An 18,354-nucleotide genomic window follows, 5' to 3' on the forward strand; every position below is an offset into this window, starting at 1 on the left:
ACGTTCAGCCTAGAACATTTTCAAGTTATATTGGAGTTTGGGTATATAAGTTGTGTCATATCTAAGGTCATATTAACCTCCATGGGTTCCATACTTCGTACCCAACTGTAGCTCAAGCGCAGCTCCACGTCATCCACTTCATCATATCCATAGGGCTGGTTCTTTCCCACATTACTTTAGTAGAGCTATAGCTCCAACTAATTGCCATATAAATCCCACTAAACTACCTAAGATCTACAAGCTTCCAAGGTTGACGAGATCGAGGTCTTGGCACACGCGCCCCATCATCATCCATGGGTCCATGTGGGACCACGATATCAGACTCTGCTCAAGTTGACGTCAACACTTCGGATCTTCAATACGACATAGGATAATTCTTAATTTTCAAATTCATACTGGTCTACTTAATTGTGGGTAGTTGATGTGGCCTGATTAATGAGAGGCTCGTGGGTTCTAAGAAGGCCGATCAAGCTTTCAGCCACAAAAAAAGGAGTGTGGCTGTTAGGGGCTGTGCACCCAGTCTTTACTAGATTGAGAATAGTGTCCACAGTATCCATATTTCGACACTCCTTATCTTGAGTATGATCGAGTTTAATTGAATCTACTCTCCAGAGCTGATCGACAGTCATTCCAATTATCGCAGTGGAGGTCCTCTCCTGGAACCTGACTATCGGGACACTAACGTGCTTCTATGTGATGCCAGAGAGCGAAAGCCTTAGAGATCTCTTTTCCAAACCATTCATTTCGTGCAGTAACATATGAATTACGGTCGAGCTTGTATTTTTTAGATCAATTTTTCGATAAATTTGGCAAGGCCTACCAAAAGCTACTGAAGTATGTGGCGCTCACAGAATTCATCCACACATTACCACCCGCCAACACAAATACCAACACAAATACCAACACCAGGCTATAATATATACATTGTCTCGACAGCACAATGTCCTTCGAGCCCTGTGGAAACCCACTACCACTAACCCCCAACTTTCCAGGGTTCTTAGTACAGTACAAGGCTAACCACAATATATATATATATATGTCAACGCCAAAGTCGTTATACAACAGTCTACAATATATATTATAACCAAACACCACTTAACCAATATCCCAGATATACCTACCAAAGACTAACATCTACTCCCCCTATCCCCAATACCGCCTACTATCCTCCACAACCTTCCCTTCCCACCCCTCCTCAACCAACGGTCCAACAACCTCGACCACACTCTGCCCCTTCTCAAAAACCCTCCGACAAGGCAAATCAAGCGTCAAATTCTCCGGATTCCCAACACCAATAACCTCCCCCAACGCACTCTCCGACGCCAGATATACGAGCCGCCCAATATGCGCCCAGTAGATAGCGCCCGCGCACATCGCGCATGGCTCCCAGGTTGACACCAGCGTGCAGCGCGCCAGATACGTCCAATCGTAGTTGTCTGCGGCGTTGCGCGCGAGCTCGCTTTCCGCATGCCGCACGTGCGAGAGAGAGTTTGAGGAGAGCAGGATTGTTTTGTTGTCTGGGGCCAAGAGGATTGCTGCAAAGGGTCGCTTTTTGTGCAGGTCTTGTGCTTGTGTTTGGTGGTGGAGGACTGCGTGGCATGCGGCGGTGAGTTGGGGTTGGGTTAGGGGGAGTAGAGTTGGGCTGGGAGTGGCCATTGCGAGGTATGGATTGGGTTGTGGATTTTGGTATATGTGGGCGATGATGTTCTGAGTGGATTCGGTGGATTTGGGGATTGAGGGTTATATCGTGATCGGTTTGAGATGATGTTCGCGGCGGTATCCGACGATGAGAGATGAGAGATAAGGGGTGAGGGGGTAATCGCTTTCCCCTCATTATACATTATAGGTGAGACATTTCACGCTCGACGGGTGAGATGGGGTATGGTGTCGTGAATTATCATATACTGAATAGTTGCTATGTACAAAAACACCCGAGGGGTCATTATTTACATGTGGAACCGTCAACAGTCCGGGTTGCTTGGACTCGGACTATGGGCAGTGGAGAGACTATCTCTTAGAGGGTCAGCAGACGAGCCCTTGGAGGGCGCTCGTATACGATTGTGAGCGCCGTACCCTGGATTTTCTCTGATCCTATCGCTATCCGGCTGTGGGGTGTCGGAGGTCTGGAAAGCAAGATCCACGAAATCCGACAGGTCGGTCAGGGCCGAGTTGTGACTTCCCATCTCAGTCATGACCACCAATTTTCCAAGGATTGCGTATTCCAGCTTGAGCTTGATGCTGTAGACCATTGCCTTGAGGGCGACATGGATGTCGAAGAGGCCCGAGTACTGTACTCCGATAACGGCGGCGTCCATAAGGATCATGGCTACGTTCACGATCAGGAGTTGGACCAGAGTGCCTCGGTAGTGGCCTCTTGGGCGGAGATTTAGCAATCGCACAGCTTCCCAGGAGTAGATAATGGAGAGAATTATTTCTTGTATGGAGAATCCGACCAATTGGATGCGCTCGAAGATGTCGAACCCAGTGCTGAAGAGGTAGGATTTGTTCGAATGGCTGCCGAGCTCGAGGACGCAGCCGGGGATGTGTAGAATTATCGCGTCGACGATGATCATGATGAGAGTGGCGCGGAGGACTGTTTGACTGTGACAGACAAGATGCAATCGAGACCAGAGGACTAGGGACTGGCCAGTTACCATCCCGACCCAAGCGACTAGCTCCATTGCCACAGGGAACATGTTGGTATATATGTCGAAGATTATGAGGAGATATCCGATGCCAAAAGGAATAATGCTGAATGAGGCAATAAGGAGACACCAAAAATAGCACCCGCCATATCGCTTGAAGGTTGTAAAGCACAGAACGATCAATTCCAATGCATTATACCAGGCAATGCTAATGAGGCAAGCGACTACAGTACGCAATGCGATTTGGTCACCGGCAGAGCGATCAGCGAGGCTGAAATTGCTGCCGAGGATTTCGGCACGCGACATGAGGACATCGCTGTTGGTGGAAGCGGCGGTATTGTACAATTATAGAACACACATCGTAAGACCGAAATATGGTCAAGAGAAGGACATGTACAAGAAGCGGAAGAAGCGAAAGAAGCTTCTAGGGGACAGGATACCCTGGAGTAAGGGGATATATGCAAAAGCCGAGGAAGATACAAGGCAAAACGACAGAAAGGTGGCGGAGAAAGTCGAAGATAAGACCTTCTCCTGTTGATATATATTGATTTTAATTGGATCCCCGAAGAATAAAATTGGAGACTTTTCGGGCCCCGATGGCGGAGACTTGGCTGATCTTCTCATAGGACGCTTGCGCCTCAAGCTTGGACCCGGTTACTTGGGTACATACCAAAAATCATTGCACAATACAATTCCTTATTATTCAGAGCTCATTACATATTTTATGGCCTTTCTTCTCGCCTATCCCGAGACAAGATTATATATCGGAGGTGTGATGTTTGTGTATGTAACATGACGCGGCCTAGTGGTAAGAACAGCAATCCGCTATGTCACATTATCAACAACAGACAAGGCATCCAAATAGAAACGGACATAACTTTGGAGGCGAAGGTAGATTATATATATGCGAGTCTAGGCTGTATAAAATTTGTTCTTAATACAAAGTTAGAGATATCTAACTAGCACTTGTACAAAGTACAAGATGTTGGTTGTACTTGGGAATAAAGTTTCAAAAAGCGCTCTAATTATTTTGCGCCCTATGTTTGTTGATCCGATACTAGAGAGTGATCGGGGTGTTTTTCTAAGCACATTGTGAACCTTTCAAGGTTAGAAGGCTCTGTACACCAAGCTAGGCTTGGGAGGTCTAGGTAGATGTTGCTGGAATCGAGGGTGTACTTAATAATAATACTAGTAGGATGATAAAAAAAAACTGGAGATTAGGGTTACCCCTACCTCAACCTCCAAGGTTTCTTCTAGAAGATATCTCCAGCTTTGGGTTTTTATGAGACATATGGACTAGACTTGGTAGATCGCGGTTTGAGTTAATCTACGGAGTACTCCGTAGTTAGCTTCATAATGTCGATCATTACATTGTACTGGGGACAGTCAAGGGCTCGGGTAGGGCTCCAGGGCTCTTTGGAGGGCTTAGTCACTCAAATCCAGGGCTATCTATGGATGTCGTTACCCGTGGAAATCCATGTATAACACATATAGGACAAGCGTTCTATTTTGCACTAAAAATACCTACTAATAATACTATGTTATTATACAAGAGTTTTATACATATTTCTGGCCCAAAGAAGCAAAAAAAAAAAAGATATGCAACGACGGCTGCATGATTCGAACATGCGCCCGCGAACGGAATTGATTTCTAGCTGTTGGACTTGTTAGTGAATGTTGTGTGGACGAATTTTTATAGAGGAACGTACTCAATCGCCTTAGACCACTCGGCCAAACCGCCTTCGATATCCTTGCTTCTAACTTACGTACTTTATATTTATCTTGGGCTAGACGTTCACTTTGGTATACTAACTACTAACTACATAGGTAGTTGGTTATGATACTCATCCGCGGGCGATGGCAAATGCTTATAATTCAACTATGTCCTTTGTCCACTTTCACATAAGCCTTGAAATAGAAAGACTCTAGTCTTTATCATCTATCAGTGTTGATCTAGATCAGATTGAAGACATTGTCTTTGTGTCCCTTCTCCGTGGGGTCATGTGTAGGTCGGTATATAGGATCTCGTAAAAGTTAGATCTGTATTTTTCATAACTATTAGGTTCTATTCAACTGAAACAGCCATAATCTGAAGCATGTCTACATCTGTACTCGTTGTCATTGGTGGCTAATTGCAAGTGGTAGATACAAGAGGGTAATGCGCTTACATGTTCTAGGCCTTTGGTCTTCTAAGATTAGAGTAAACAACAAAAGTGTCTTTGGTGGTGTAACTGTCGGCACTTGTGATAATTAAAAAACCTGCTCGTGAATACTCGAATGCACTATTAACTAGTTCTTCCTTGTATTTATACTAGCCGTCTTAGCTGTGGCCAATTGACTTGGTTGTTTCTGTGTAAACTGCCATACTACAGTGACTAGTGGATAATGAGCTATTGAGGTATGTATTCTATTATCGAGCATATTTTGTGTTCTTGAATCTGGTTTAAGTGCTTGTAGCAGGGGATCGGTAAGTTTTTGTTAGCCAATTATGTTGAGAGTTGATTCTCATGATCTTGCTGATACGAGCACAGTTTCTGATCTTTTCAAAATATTCGTGTGTTTGTGTAGAGATTGTATTAGTTGGTTGCTTAGCGTACCCCTATGGAGTTCCAGGTATATCGTAGCGGGACATAGCCGTCAGTACAAGCTCCTGCAGCGGTGACTGCATTCCCGGTATAAAGAAAGATACTATAATAATATCGTCGATAGTATATGTGTGTCTTGAGTTGGCTGGGGCTGGGCTATGTTCTCGGTTATATGGTATGTGGCTAAGCTTAAGATCTCCCTCACGTACCGCTTGATGGTATGATATCATTACGCTGGGTACGTACATGTGATATGTATCCAATTGACACTCTTATCTGGTGGAGATTGTGACGCTTTATGTGCGCGCCAAAACATGCGTATTCGTCCTCCTCGGCATCTGGGTGGCATCTATCTTCGGATCACATCAACTCCATTGGCTTATAGAGCTCTAGCTAGAAGATTTCCAGGTTACATAAACTCCTAGCATAGGGGTCCTATGTCTAAGTGGTTGTTGTCTTTATCGTAGTCTGCTTGTTCTTTGTTAAGCCGGCTGGCCTTACGCTTAAAGAACTACCTACCTTATCTAGCATATATGCGGCATCTATATAGAAAAATCCCACCCGAGTTTTCCGATTTTAATCGAAACGGCGGGTTCATTTCGACTATAAGGAAGAGATTGTGCTCTATAGAGAAGCAAAAAAAGATATGCAAAAAAGATATGCAACGACGGCTGCATGATTCGAACATGCGCCCGCGAACGGAATTGATTTCTAGCTGTTGGGATTGTTAGTGAATGTTTTTGTGGACGAAGTGTTTAAAGAGAAACATACTCAATCGCCTTAGACCACTCGGCCAAACCGCCATTTGATGCCTGAATTGGCCAGAATGTGCATGATAAACGAAAGATAAAAATCCATTTATAGTAAGGTTTCTATGATAGTAATATTTGGCCCTGGAGGGATTTGATTTATGCCGAATCTGAAATCAGGCATAATTAAGCCAGCAAACAACCTGAAGAATAACATTGGAACCTTGGCATACTACGATGCTTCGCCGCTATACACCTTTGTAAACCGCTATCGACTCCCAGCCCAATTTCAAAGTTGGACAATACCCCTGCATTCATGTTCATTACTATGATTTATTAGCGCTAGAGAAAATTTGTCTCTCTATTTACTTCATTTGTTCGTACTATCGAGAGAGGCGCAGTGTCAATCCTAAGACATTGTGGAGGAATTCTTCACGAAAAGCTTAAAAAGAAGAAAAGCTGAAAAATTGGATGTTTGACGAAATAAGACAAAGAAGCCAGGTACATATGACGTAAGATCAATAGATGCGTGAGAGCACTGGGGTGTGCGATAGCGCCAATTATGCATGGAAGTGCTGATTAATAGCCTGGCCAGAGATGCACGTAGGCCCTTGGTGTAGGGAACTAAGAGATTGCGTACAGTGAGAACCGTGGAGCGACAGCAAAGTGTAAGAACATTCACAGAAGAGAATATGCGCTCCACGATAGAGAAGCAGAGGCAGTGCACGATGTCGGAGTCATAACATCTTTGGGAGCTAATCAAGAACCATGGAGTAGTACATGATGAGGGGCCTATTTACTATGGAGAAAGAAAATCTAACTATAAAAGAGAAGGCCATTCATATAGCAAAGACTTGCCCTGTTCAATCGCCAAATCCTCTTGTTTGCTGGCCGAGTGCCTGGAGCCGTCCGTTAGACGTAGCTTGCCAATCTTCTCGCCGCCTCTCTCTTCTCCATTCTAGCTTTGTACCTTTTCCATTTCCATACCTCTTGATTCGATATCGTCTATTCCTCTTTCGTTTCTTGCCAAGCGTCCACCCTCCATCTCACCATGGCATCATTTCTTCCAAGTGATTGCATGTTTAGCAGAAGATGCGGTTTCAGTGGCCACTTCGTTAAAGACTGCAAAAATCACTGCAGGTGGTGCCATGAGTTCATGAAGCCCAACCATTTTGCCACCTGTAAACATGCACCAGCCTGCTTCAAATGTGGAGAGAAGGGCCACCTCAAACATGACTGCCCATCGAAAAAGCGGAAATACGAGAATAAGCCCGAGCCCAGATCTGTGAGCTTGCAAACTTGCTTTCGATGTGGCAACAAGGGACACCTGAAGAATAATTGCCAGCAAGAGAAGCCAACCTGCTTCAAATGTGGCCAGCTAGGCCATCTCAAGAGGGACTGTCCGCAGGCGAACCAAATACTTCCAAGAGAGCTCCGAAATACTTTGCCATCAATGCAAGATTCGCCTCGGTCCTTTCAAATCACATCCGAGGCAAGATCCCCGCTTTCCCTGCTATAATCTAGACCCTTTCTCTGACTCTAGTCATTTAGCTTCAACATCAGGTCAAGATGCCAGAAATGGGGCCCGTAATTCTTTCGCTTGTACAGAAACTGCACAGAGGAGAGTTCAAAGACACCCTGATCGAGCATTTAGCCTATCGGTCCGTGATTGAGGCTGTTGGGGGTGAAAAAGACTTCGCCCAAATGGCATTAAATGCAATCGACCCTCGTGTTCTTGCCCTCCAAGGCAAAATAATCACAGTGGAAATGTACGTATTATCCACTAATTTCAGCCGAGAAAAGCTCACAACTGTTAGGCTGGATAGAATCCGTGCATCCCAGATGCAAGAACTTGATCCTTGGCCTCATTCTAATGGTGGTTACTGTGACTTTATAACCGATTCTCGGGATACGGATTACTGGCGGGGATATGTCGGACAGGCCTCGGTGTTGGCAATTCGGATCCCTCAGCATTGTAGTGCAATACGAGTTGGAAAAAACAATACCTTGCACTATCACATTGTCACAAACCCTTCGGCGGCAGGCTACCGCTACGGCAATTTCATTCGGCTGTGGATCATACAATTTCCAAATTGTATCCAGATTTCGACAAAAGAGGCGTTCGAAAATGTTTAGAAATGTCATTCACTCGCGCATTTCAGACACTTGCCCCCTCCATTCTTGAGCTTTATTTTGGCCCCTGCCCAGAAGGCTTATACTCAAGTCTTGGTCTCAATATAGTCCCCCCACTGATGCAAGGTAGGGAACTCGCACCGAGGGTTCGGGGGGAGTTTACAAAACTTCTCGAGGGCTCTACAGACCCCGAGATCCGTGAGTGGCCAAGTATACGAGCACAGCAGAAGCACCAGCCCAACGCCTCAGCGAAAAACCTGGTCGAAACTCAGAGATGCCCCAGGTTGAGCCTGGAAGAAAACATCAATGCTCTTTATACTGCTATCCAGAGTGGAAAAGAGTTTGCTGAAATGGTTTTCTGGCCGTCAAAGGAGAAAATTCCCTGGGCGCCTCATGGTAGCGAGATCCAGCCCTTAGATCTGAAGGCTTGGTTTGAGGGCGTTTCAAACTGGCTCTTGAAGAATCATTGTACCAAGAGTGATCTGGCAATCCTAGTAGGCACTACAGTAGCCTCTGTTGGCATCATGTTAGATAGTGTCCCGAGCCACGATTATGGCGAGATATCCCTCCCTTGGGGATTGAGAGAAAGCGGGTTCACGGACAAAAATTCTTTGATATGGTTTGCCAGTTTCCAAAAGTACAAGCTTATCCCAGGGACATTCCAAGCCAGCATGCCACATGATGCAGATACGGAATTCTTCTCAAAAAGTACCCACGAATTGATTGGGAAAAGCAGCCTGCGGGTCATTCTGCTCTGCGGAAAACTTGCAGAAAAGATAGCTCTCACAGAGCAAGACCTCAAACAGAACTTTACTTTGGAACTCCAGGGTGTCCGCTATGAAATCTGGCTAAGACTCCGACACCATACCATCGAGCGCATCTTTGTGAGATCGCCTGCTCCTCTTATCAAACTATGGTCGAACAAAGGCTCCGCAGCTGTCAAGATTGACGTATTGTTCAGGTTCGTGTCAGCAGTCTCAAGCACTAGGCTCTCCACGACATTCTATGAGAGTGCACTCACAGTAGCACTAGTGATTCGTGGGTGGGATGACGAGAGATCTCAGAGGATTGACCCACTCGAACTAGAGCTAGGAAAAGTCAACCCAACTTTAAGGATATGGCTAGAAAGGTTAGGTTTTAGGGAAGACAATCATGTCCGCCGTCTTGCGGAGTGCACATCGGGGTCATTGAGGCTTGGTTTGCTCGTTCTCTTGAAAGTCTTACCAAGAGCTCCACCGGGAGTAGGGCCCAGGAAAATCCCACAGTCAAAGACAAGGCGAAGGGGTGTGATCTCTCCAGAGACAATGCAGAAAGTCCGCCTATTGCTGAAAGATGTTCAAAAAGAGCTTATCTCAGTGCCTAAGACTGAGGGCGGCGACATCATCAAGCCCCCAGACACCTTGGTATCATCGGAAGACACAATATTGGTGGATGAAGATCTCATAATGGAAGCGGTTGAGCATGGGAGTGTAACGATCAAAGACTTTGACTCAAAGGAGGAGAGACTAATGATCGACCGGTTACAAAAAAAGACACCCAATACAACAGAGGTGAACCAGATGGCCTTTCAAAAAGGGTTTCAGCTTCTTATAGGCTACCACTTCAAAGGACACGAATCCAGGAAAGGGAATTTCAGCACCTACCAGTTCAACTTTCAGCACGCAACTATCCGAATCCACCAGGCGCCTCCAAATCAGACGTTTCTTTGTGAAAGCCGAGGTAGCACCTGTGGGCAAAAGGCATCCCCATGCATATGCCACCAGCGCCTCAGAAACTGATCCAGGCATGCGATTTGGCTTTCGAGTTTCCTTACGTGATGACAAGGGAGAAGACTCATTCGTGGAGTATGCGAGCAGCTCTACGTGGCAAGCCATTGCGATCGCTAATTCATTTGTGGATGGCCTAGATGGTGACTCATTTGAAGAGATATGCCGTCGAAAAAGACGATTTGTCTGGGTCGATAAAAGGATCAAGAACGTGCCATCAGAACTGCGGCCATTTGTTAATGAGGCGTACCGGGACGACGAAAACAATGTAGTCAGGTTCAATAGTGCTTCCCCCAAGGTGCAGAAGCCAGCATGACAGATTGCGTCTTAGTGATGAACTTGATCTGGGAAGATCTCATGAAGGTCGTGGGAGCCATAATGACTATCATGGACGATTATTGAGAGTGGCACATAATCCATTCCTCCATCTATGCCAAAAAACAAAAGATCGACATCTTCGAAATAAAACACTTAAGAAACACCAATCTCTACCAAATTCCAATAAGATCGTATATTAGCCTGAAATTGATGATCCAAACTCTATAGACTGCACTGCACACTTTATCTCTTTACTTTGTAGAGTGTGGTGCTGCATCAATGTAGATGCTTTGCAAATATCCTATTACAGGATTTATAGCCACATACTACGCCATTCTCGCTTTTTAGAAGTCTTTTGAACGGCAATTCAAATTGGAACTCGAAGTAGGTGTATATTCAAGGAATTTGTTGTTCTTCTATTATTGCTATGTACCTATTCCTAGACCTAAAGATACAAAACCGAAAGTCGGGATTCCACCGTCTATCTTCCAAGATTGTGACTATTTAGGGAGGTAATACGTACATACAAAGTAGAGGTCATAGAGGTACAGAGTTTACTAGGTTTACCTACGTTGCATACTATGCCTGCTATCACACTACTCTATTTTTTTTTGAGCTTAATGACATATCTTTCAGCGCCAACTAGTGTTCTAACCATGATTTGCTGATCGCAATTTTCATTATCAAGTTTTAGGATACTCGTTATTATATACATACATGAGTATTTTTATTGTGTTCAAGCTTACACAACTTGGGGAATATAGAGAATGGCAGGATGACTCTCTACCTAGGCAGTTCATAAAAATGAATATATTTTACACTATACCAATTTATGTATCACCATATTTTTGGGTGATTTGATGGCTCTTAAGGCTATATATGAAGATGAAGACTGTTACACTATACAAAATCTATATATCACCGTATTTTGGATGGTTTACTTGATACTAAAATATAGTGATATAGTTAACTACTAAAGTTAATCGATTCGGTAAAGATAGATATTTCTAGTCTGTACGGCGCTGACTGAATTATGGACGGTTAGTGAATTCATTCCATGGATAAAATGTACCTCAGGTGGTACAGCTAGAGTAGTGAGCCAGGCGCACAAACACAGAGTGTATGTTGGTGCGCCCCAGCAGATGCCCAATCTACAAATTATGTACCTTTTGTATGGCTTGCTAATACTACATAAGCACCTCAGGGGCTCTATACAACTTTTCTTAACTCGAACTAGTTAGGAGTATATAAGAAGACATATATAGTATAGAGGAGGTTCATTTTAGTTATCCAAGGTTTTATAAGGGTTATAAGTGTACTAAAAGAAAGTGCCCAGTATATTTCTACATATAACTTCATATAGTGCCTTTCTTTAAAATTATGGTCCTTCTTCCACGTTAGATATTTATGATTAATACTAACATTAAATTCATCGAGTTACGCTCACATTATACAATTGTGCTCTTCCTCTTACTTTAGCCAGTTGGAGGGTTGAGAAAAACTCATATTGACCCTAAGTATTCTTTATATGGGCAAGTCATACAAAAGATACTTGATTTGTAGGTTGGGGATCTGGTGAGAATTGGGGATCTGTGGGGCGCTAATACACGGAGGTGTGCGAAGGGGCATAACGGCCAATGTCCCAATGGACTTTTTGGCCTAGTTTGTGCCTGAAAATGCCTTATTGGGGCCTTATTTTAAACAGGCAGAAATTAAAATACCTGAATTACAATGACAGGTGTCTTATTTAAGCAAAGTACCCTGGGAACCTTGGAAAGTGCTCAAGTCCAATAGAATGAAGCTATTCCCACCATACAAAATATCATGCACTCCCACGACCGCTTACCGCTTGTTCTACAAAGTCGAAGTCGCAACTGTTTTCATCCGCATTTGTTGGTGCGAGACGCTAAGCGTAGATCCGAATCCAATGATATAGCTCAATATCGTTAAAGGCGCCTAGTTAAGCCCGTCCGGCTGATTTTAATCTGGTATTTGTCCTTGAGAATGATGCGAATACCTTCATGGGTGGTTTTTTGTTAGAGAAGATCGAGTATCTCGGCTCTATGAGGCTCAACATCGATGTAGGCCAGTATTTCGTGCGTCATAACGATGGTTGGAGATAGGAATAGCTCCAGGGCGATGGCGATGATGGAAATGATGATGGGAATAGCTCCATTTACAATACACTGTATAGAGCGGTCAAAAAAGCGGTCTATAATCAGGCATCATCCAGGCAGAAATCAGACCAAAAAGTCCATTGGGACATTGGCCGTTATGCCCCCTCGCAGAGGTGTATTGGGCGCTTGGCACGGTTAAATTTCTTAATTGAAGGAAATCACGGAGTAGAGATTGATAATTTGCTAATTATGCATAGAACTACCTAGTAAGTGATACTGGGCTAGATATTAACTTCATGTGCACTTTTTAAATAAAGGAAGGATTTGAATTTTATTTTCTACTTATATTCTAGTTATAATACATATTTTGGCAATTTCAGCCATCAATAAATGGCGGTTTGGCCGAGTGGTCTAAGGCGATTGAGTACGTTTCTCTTTATAAAATTCATCCACAAAACATCCACTAACAATTCCGACAGCTAGAAATCAATTCCGTTCGCGGGCGCATGTTCGAATCATGCAGCCGTCGTTGCATATCTTTTTTTTAACTCTCATATAGAGTATATGATCCTCACTTATAGTCGAAATGAACCCGCTGTTTCTATGTCATTGTAATCCTACAACGTCAGCAGAACCACCGGTGGGCACCTCGATAGAGGCAGCCCCTGGGGCTCGGTACTTCGATTATTAAGGCATACGTAATACCTCCAGGGCAGGGCTACCTAGGTAGCCCTGGAGGTATTATCATCTTCCTGCTGTTCTAACTTTTAGACCCCTTAGGAAATAGGTCTTCAAAAGATGCTCTTCCAAAATTTTGAAAAATTCATAATCAATTCTCTTCGGGGCCGTCATGCAGCCGTCGCGTGGGTTATCTTTTCCCCAAATGCTTTGATCTTGTAGGACCAAGGGCCTCGGGGCATCATACATGTCTGCCATGACCTCCACTATGCGCAGGCCACGCCCAGTCTGGAAATTTTCATCTGCAAGAAGCGCTACAGCTCTCTCCAAGCTTCTACGTTTGCAGTTGTCTGCATGTTATAGGACCTATTGGTTGGCGTACCGAAGCAGCCATGGCCTTTCCAGATAGCGCGACTTCATTGTACTCGGCGGGTGAATCAGCCGCTCAGTAGTATAGATAGCTATCTATTATTGCTCACCGGGAACATGACGATATGCTAAGCACTTGCGGATTATCGTACTTGGCTAGAACCGGAATTAGGACATGGATACTATCGGATAGCAATATTATAACAGTCGAACTGCGCGGGTCAAGTTGAATGCACTATTATATTTTAGGTACATTTTCTATGGGATACACATACAAAAAAACTACTTCGGACTTAGTATTATTGAAATATATATCTCAAGCACATCATTACTTTTGTATCAAATGGACACAGTGTCGAGTTGATGAAGACTGGATAGTATAGTAATATAGAAATTAAGGCGAAGAGCTTTTAGCAGAATTTTGCACAATACACTTCAGGTATCGTTCTTAATTTTTCTACTTGAGATAACAAGAAATATATTCTAGAGCTAAAGGCTTGCATTCAAAGTGGATTAAGCAGACTAAGTCCTTGATATTGATTTCCTTCCTTTAATTGAATGATGTGATCGGGATATATATATTCTCATGCCGCTAGGTTCGAAGTGCCTTTTGCATGGAAAAGATACATAAAATATTTTTTTTTTGCATCCAACCCGTGTGGTTCAAACCCTAGCTTGAAACCCGAGAAGCTATATAGATTCTTGATGCACCCATAGATAATTTAGAAGCGATTAATATTTTTTTGGCAGCTAGGCCGAGTGGTCTTAAGGCGGTCGATTAGAAATCAATCATCTTCGGTGGCGGCATATTGTCGTTTATCTTGAGCATGTTATTTCTTTTGAACAGCCAGCTTACGTTCAAGATCTGTCCTGATGGCGATCAATACCTCATTTACCATGGTAGACTTAAAGCGGAGAACGAAAGCGTGAATTACGCGCAAGCACAGCCAGACACTAAATACCATTCCAACACCTATTCGAAATAAAACACTAATCTGTCCCATAATTATATATTTGCACCGCCCTGATGCCTTGATACTACTTCTTTCAAGGAAACCGCTTCAATGAGGTCGTTTTTCCACCTCCCATCCCCTAACAGGCTGTCGATCCTGATCATCCAAAGTCATTCCCCAGGAGCCCTGGACTTCTTTAGACCCTGGAAGAGGGATGAAAACGTTGGAATCAACCCAGCGATCCTTATCGTTCCAGGGTAGGAATCCTTGACCCCAATCACCAGAGCAGCCCAGTCCAGCCCCGATAGAGGTTTGTCCTAAGAATGGTTGCTGGCCTTCCAACTCATAGTCGCACTCATTGGGGGAAGAAGCCGCAAACATTCGCACTCCGAGTACACCATACCAACTGAACACCTCCAAAATAGCCGGGACGGTTGTCATCGAGCCCTTGTACTTAAGCTCACGCCGTGTAGGAATGAATTTGATATGGAAATAGTGCCCGTTCTTGTTGTCAGCCAACTTGTCATATACCTCGCTGGACCGGTACTGTGTCCAGATCACAGACTTGGGACCTGGAGCAGTAGTCGCTGAGCGGACATGAGTATGGAAGTAAAGATACTTCCGACCATCCTTGCGCTGATGAAGAGCGATCCTAAGGACGTCCGATCCCTTGCCTGTACACGATGGAACGAGAGCAGTAAGGTATGGGCGAATCAATTTGTCATCGCAGTAGTCACCCTCATCGAATGCACTACGTCCCGCCAGAGTGAATGCACTCGGGGTGGAAGCTTCCATGGATCGGCTGTATAGCTGCATCTCTGGGTTGTTGTAGTCACCACTGATGACAACAACTTGATCACTGCCCACGCCGAGCACGTCGCCAACCTGCGAGGGTGGTTAGTATAGTTTTTATTAACATGGAAAGACAGATCTTACCAAAACGCTGGAGTCCCCTTCCTCCTCACTGTTGATTTTACATTCCAGCCGGGTATGCGCGTCAATGACAGTGATCTGCTCGGGATCTGCTCCTTCAAATTTGTACTCATAGAGATCCAATTTTGACTTTCCGCCCGTGAAATTGGCGTTGCAAAGCAAGAGATTCTTTTGGTGCTGACCTGTGTTAAAGGCCTTCGCAAAACCAAAGCATGGGGATTGCAAGGATTGGATAGTGTTGAAAGGTGATTCGCGCCACTTAACGCGCCTATCGTCACAGATAGCGATCTGTACCTTTTTCCCTGGCAACACCGAGACAGCCAAAATTTGCAGAAGGTCTCTATCAGACACGATTTCTGAATGATCTCCTTCCTCAACGAGGAACTTATCGAAGAGGAAACGCGTCAAGGGGGCTGACCCAACAGGGAGATTGCTGGAAAGCGTAATCGTGTTCATACTTCTGAAAGCCCTGGCCTCCCACGACTCAGAAAGGTTCAGTTTCTGTCGTTCGCCCATCCCCCCAATCCAGCTTCGGAAACTGGTATTGTTAAAGGCAATACGTGCGTGTTTCTTGTCCTCGTCGGCCACCCAATAAAAGCCGTAGAGGATGGTGATCGTTAGATCGACGCTGTTTTGTAGCGCCCAATGAATAGGAAGTGCCGTGTCAGGCAGATCGCTGAGATCAACAGCGTTAATTGAACGATTTCGAATAGTGAAAGTTTGCTGGGTTTTGGAACTGATCTCAACCAATGCAGGATTCCAGAAGTTCACGCAGGTCAACTTGCCATGCTCCGGAGCTGCCACATTTCTGATCAAATCTTGAACCTGCACAAAGCTACCCGAGAGTAGTCCATCCATCACAGACTGTTGTGCAAACTGATCGTCCCCCCGGAATGAAGCATCTCGGACTCGTCTGCAATCTTCATTTTCATAGGGAATACCAGGAATACGAGGGAATTTATACTTCTCGCTAGCAGGGCTGGAAGCTACACGCGCGAAGTTGGAATGGTCATTCACATCCTTGCGTAGAGTGAAGTCGTGGTCGGGAACGCGGTCTTGACTATTCGGGGTGCCAGCTACCCATAGTGGCGCTGGGTTGTGTACATCGCAATTGTCCCATGCCTTAATCCAGTTGCTCGACTTCAGCGCTGTCATGGGCAGAGGCATCAGTTGCCTGGCTGCAAAAGACGAGGAATACTCTTCCCAACTATTCTCTTCCTCTGGTTTATCATTTGGGATTGGATTCCAGCCTTGCTTGAAGCCTTTATTGTAGACCTCGTCTACTGACTCCTGAAGACAATGAGCACTGTAATTTAAATTAGTATTTCATCAAGATTAATAGGAAGTGAAAAATCCCGGGAAGGACTCACGCTCTTGCACGATTCACGGCATTCTTGGGCTCGAAGAATTGTTTATCTCCATATGCGATCCACTGATCGCCATTTCCATTTCGCACTAATAGGCCTGTTGCACAATCATCGTCATGCATCTAGGTATCAAAGTTGTTAGTGGTGAGCTGGAAGGGTCAATTCTAAATGCGTCCTCAACCTACATAGCGTCCTTGATAATCCCAGATGGGAACTTCTGGCTTCCCACCAAGCTTGTCCCACTGCATCACACCTGCGGCTGCCATCTCTACACGATCCTGTGTATGCAAGTAGCGTCGCGCAGGACGTAAGTGACCGGAAGAAAACAGGTCTGTCAGATAATGGGCGGCAAAAGCTTCATGAACATAAGCTTCTTTCAGCTTTTGGCATTTTTTGGTTGCGTCTTGTTCGTTGTGTGCCTCTGCTGCAAGCCTCATGGCAGACGCATGGCCAATGCAGTATGCTTTGACAGCATCCTCGCCCTAATTGTGTGGTTAGAGCTCAGGCAATGAAGATGGGTTGGAGAGGAGGAACGAACAAAATGATCCACATTCGTGAAGGCCAACCAAGCGTACATACTCAGCATCAAGTTATAGCTGGGGTGCTGGATAATCTCCCAACTATCCTTCAACGCATCAAAATATTCCTTATCGCCGGGGAGCTTGCAATTATCGGGGTCGAAATGATCTTCGATCCCCCCTTCGTGGCTAGACGAAGGTGTGAGCTTTTGTGAAAGGTGTACTTCGTAAAGATGAAAAATGTGATGACTTACTATGTCTTTGAAACACTTTTCCCCAGCTCTCTGGCGTGCCCCACGGTGCGATGCTCATGATCTAGCAACTTTGTGATTTGGGCCAAGTAACCATCGCGGTCCTGGAGCAAGCTATTCACGGCGTTTTCAAAGCGTTTGAGTGGCGCAGATTTTGACTTCTGCAAGGCGCCGCAGATAGGGGCATAGTCCAGACCAATTTCAGATCCCTTTGTTGGCTCACGATTGGTATAGAAGTCACCAGCTAAGGCAATGATCCGTCCAAAAGTCAGTGGGATCCTTTCATTTTTTTTAGTATCCACAAAAACCACAGGCTCTGTCGGTGCCGTGAGGACGTCGTTGGTCTGGCGGATTTTCAAATCTTCAGCAGTCGCTTGATGCTCCGCGGCTGTTAGATATTAGTAGTGATTCGGATTTTTTTTTGAAACAATCAAGACATACCTTCCAACCAATCCCAATTTTTCTCCCAGAATGGGCGCTCTGCAATTTCTGAGTCGCTTACAGGGAAGTCGAAGGTTGCTGGTTCGAGGTCCAGAGCCTGGGGAGGCTCAAGGAAGCGCAAAGAGGCGACTGCCGCAACAATCTCATCATCAGTACACATGTTGCAACTGGTCTTGACTTGATAAAAATTCGATGTTTAATTATCTAAGTCTTATTGCGTACATTACTTTATATCATTGAATATAGCTTTTCGTGGGTCCTTCTGGTCGGCTAGATCAACCCCAGTGGCCTCGTCGGTTAGCGCACCCACAGCTGAAGACTCATCATACGAGATAACTCAAATTGAGATAACACATGTCTTTTTGGCCGACCAGCTGAAGTGAGACCCCAGATAACGCTTAATTTAGCAGACAAACCCTGGGTCTAGATCTGGAGGCGTTCCTGCCATGCAGCTGAAGAATAGCCCCACAAATGCGCTAAGGTCAACTACATATCGTATTGTTGACGCGGCCCCGTGTTTTTTCTCCTATA

General features: G+C 44.9%; 4 protein-coding genes across 4 annotated transcripts; 1 reads left to right on the plus strand and 3 right to left on the minus strand.

Annotated features, from left to right (window-relative positions):
- Positions 1-1,143: 1,143 nt before the first annotated feature.
- Positions 1,144-1,656, minus strand: N7479_002030 (nucleoside deaminase; the record flags this gene model as incomplete). The annotated part of the gene is made up of 1 exon (XM_057249727.1): positions 1,144-1,656. One exon carries the CDS (start codon positions 1,654-1,656, stop codon positions 1,144-1,146), a length of 513 nt encoding a protein of 170 aa, XP_057114159.1.
- A 305-nt stretch (positions 1,657-1,961) lies between these two features.
- On the minus strand, positions 1,962-2,951 carry N7479_002031 (uncharacterized protein; the record flags this gene model as incomplete). Its single annotated transcript, XM_057249728.1, has 1 exon — positions 1,962-2,951. One exon carries the CDS (start codon positions 2,949-2,951, stop codon positions 1,962-1,964), a length of 990 nt encoding a protein of 329 aa, XP_057114160.1.
- A 4,597-nt stretch (positions 2,952-7,548) lies between these two features.
- Positions 7,549-10,194, plus strand: N7479_002032 (uncharacterized protein; the record flags this gene model as incomplete). The annotated part of the gene is made up of 4 exons (XM_057249729.1): positions 7,549-7,748; positions 7,797-8,051; positions 8,243-9,662; positions 9,721-10,194. 4 exons carry the CDS (start codon positions 7,549-7,551, stop codon positions 10,192-10,194), a joined length of 2,349 nt encoding a protein of 782 aa, XP_057114161.1.
- Positions 10,195-14,421: 4,227 nt separating this feature from the next.
- N7479_002033 (uncharacterized protein) lies at positions 14,422-17,983 on the minus strand (the record flags this gene model as incomplete). The annotated part of the gene is made up of 7 exons (XM_057249730.1): positions 14,422-15,198; positions 15,250-16,552; positions 16,617-16,735; positions 16,799-17,095; positions 17,152-17,320; positions 17,386-17,770; positions 17,824-17,983. 7 exons carry the CDS (start codon positions 17,981-17,983, stop codon positions 14,422-14,424), a joined length of 3,210 nt encoding a protein of 1,069 aa, XP_057114162.1.
- Positions 17,984-18,354: the final 371 nt, after the last annotated feature.

The sequence above is a fragment of the Penicillium vulpinum genome (assembly GCF_028829585.1).
Source record: "Penicillium vulpinum strain IBT 29486 chromosome Unknown utg000001l_segment0_segment0, whole genome shotgun sequence".
Taxonomy (NCBI): domain Eukaryota; kingdom Fungi; phylum Ascomycota; class Eurotiomycetes; order Eurotiales; family Aspergillaceae; genus Penicillium; species Penicillium vulpinum.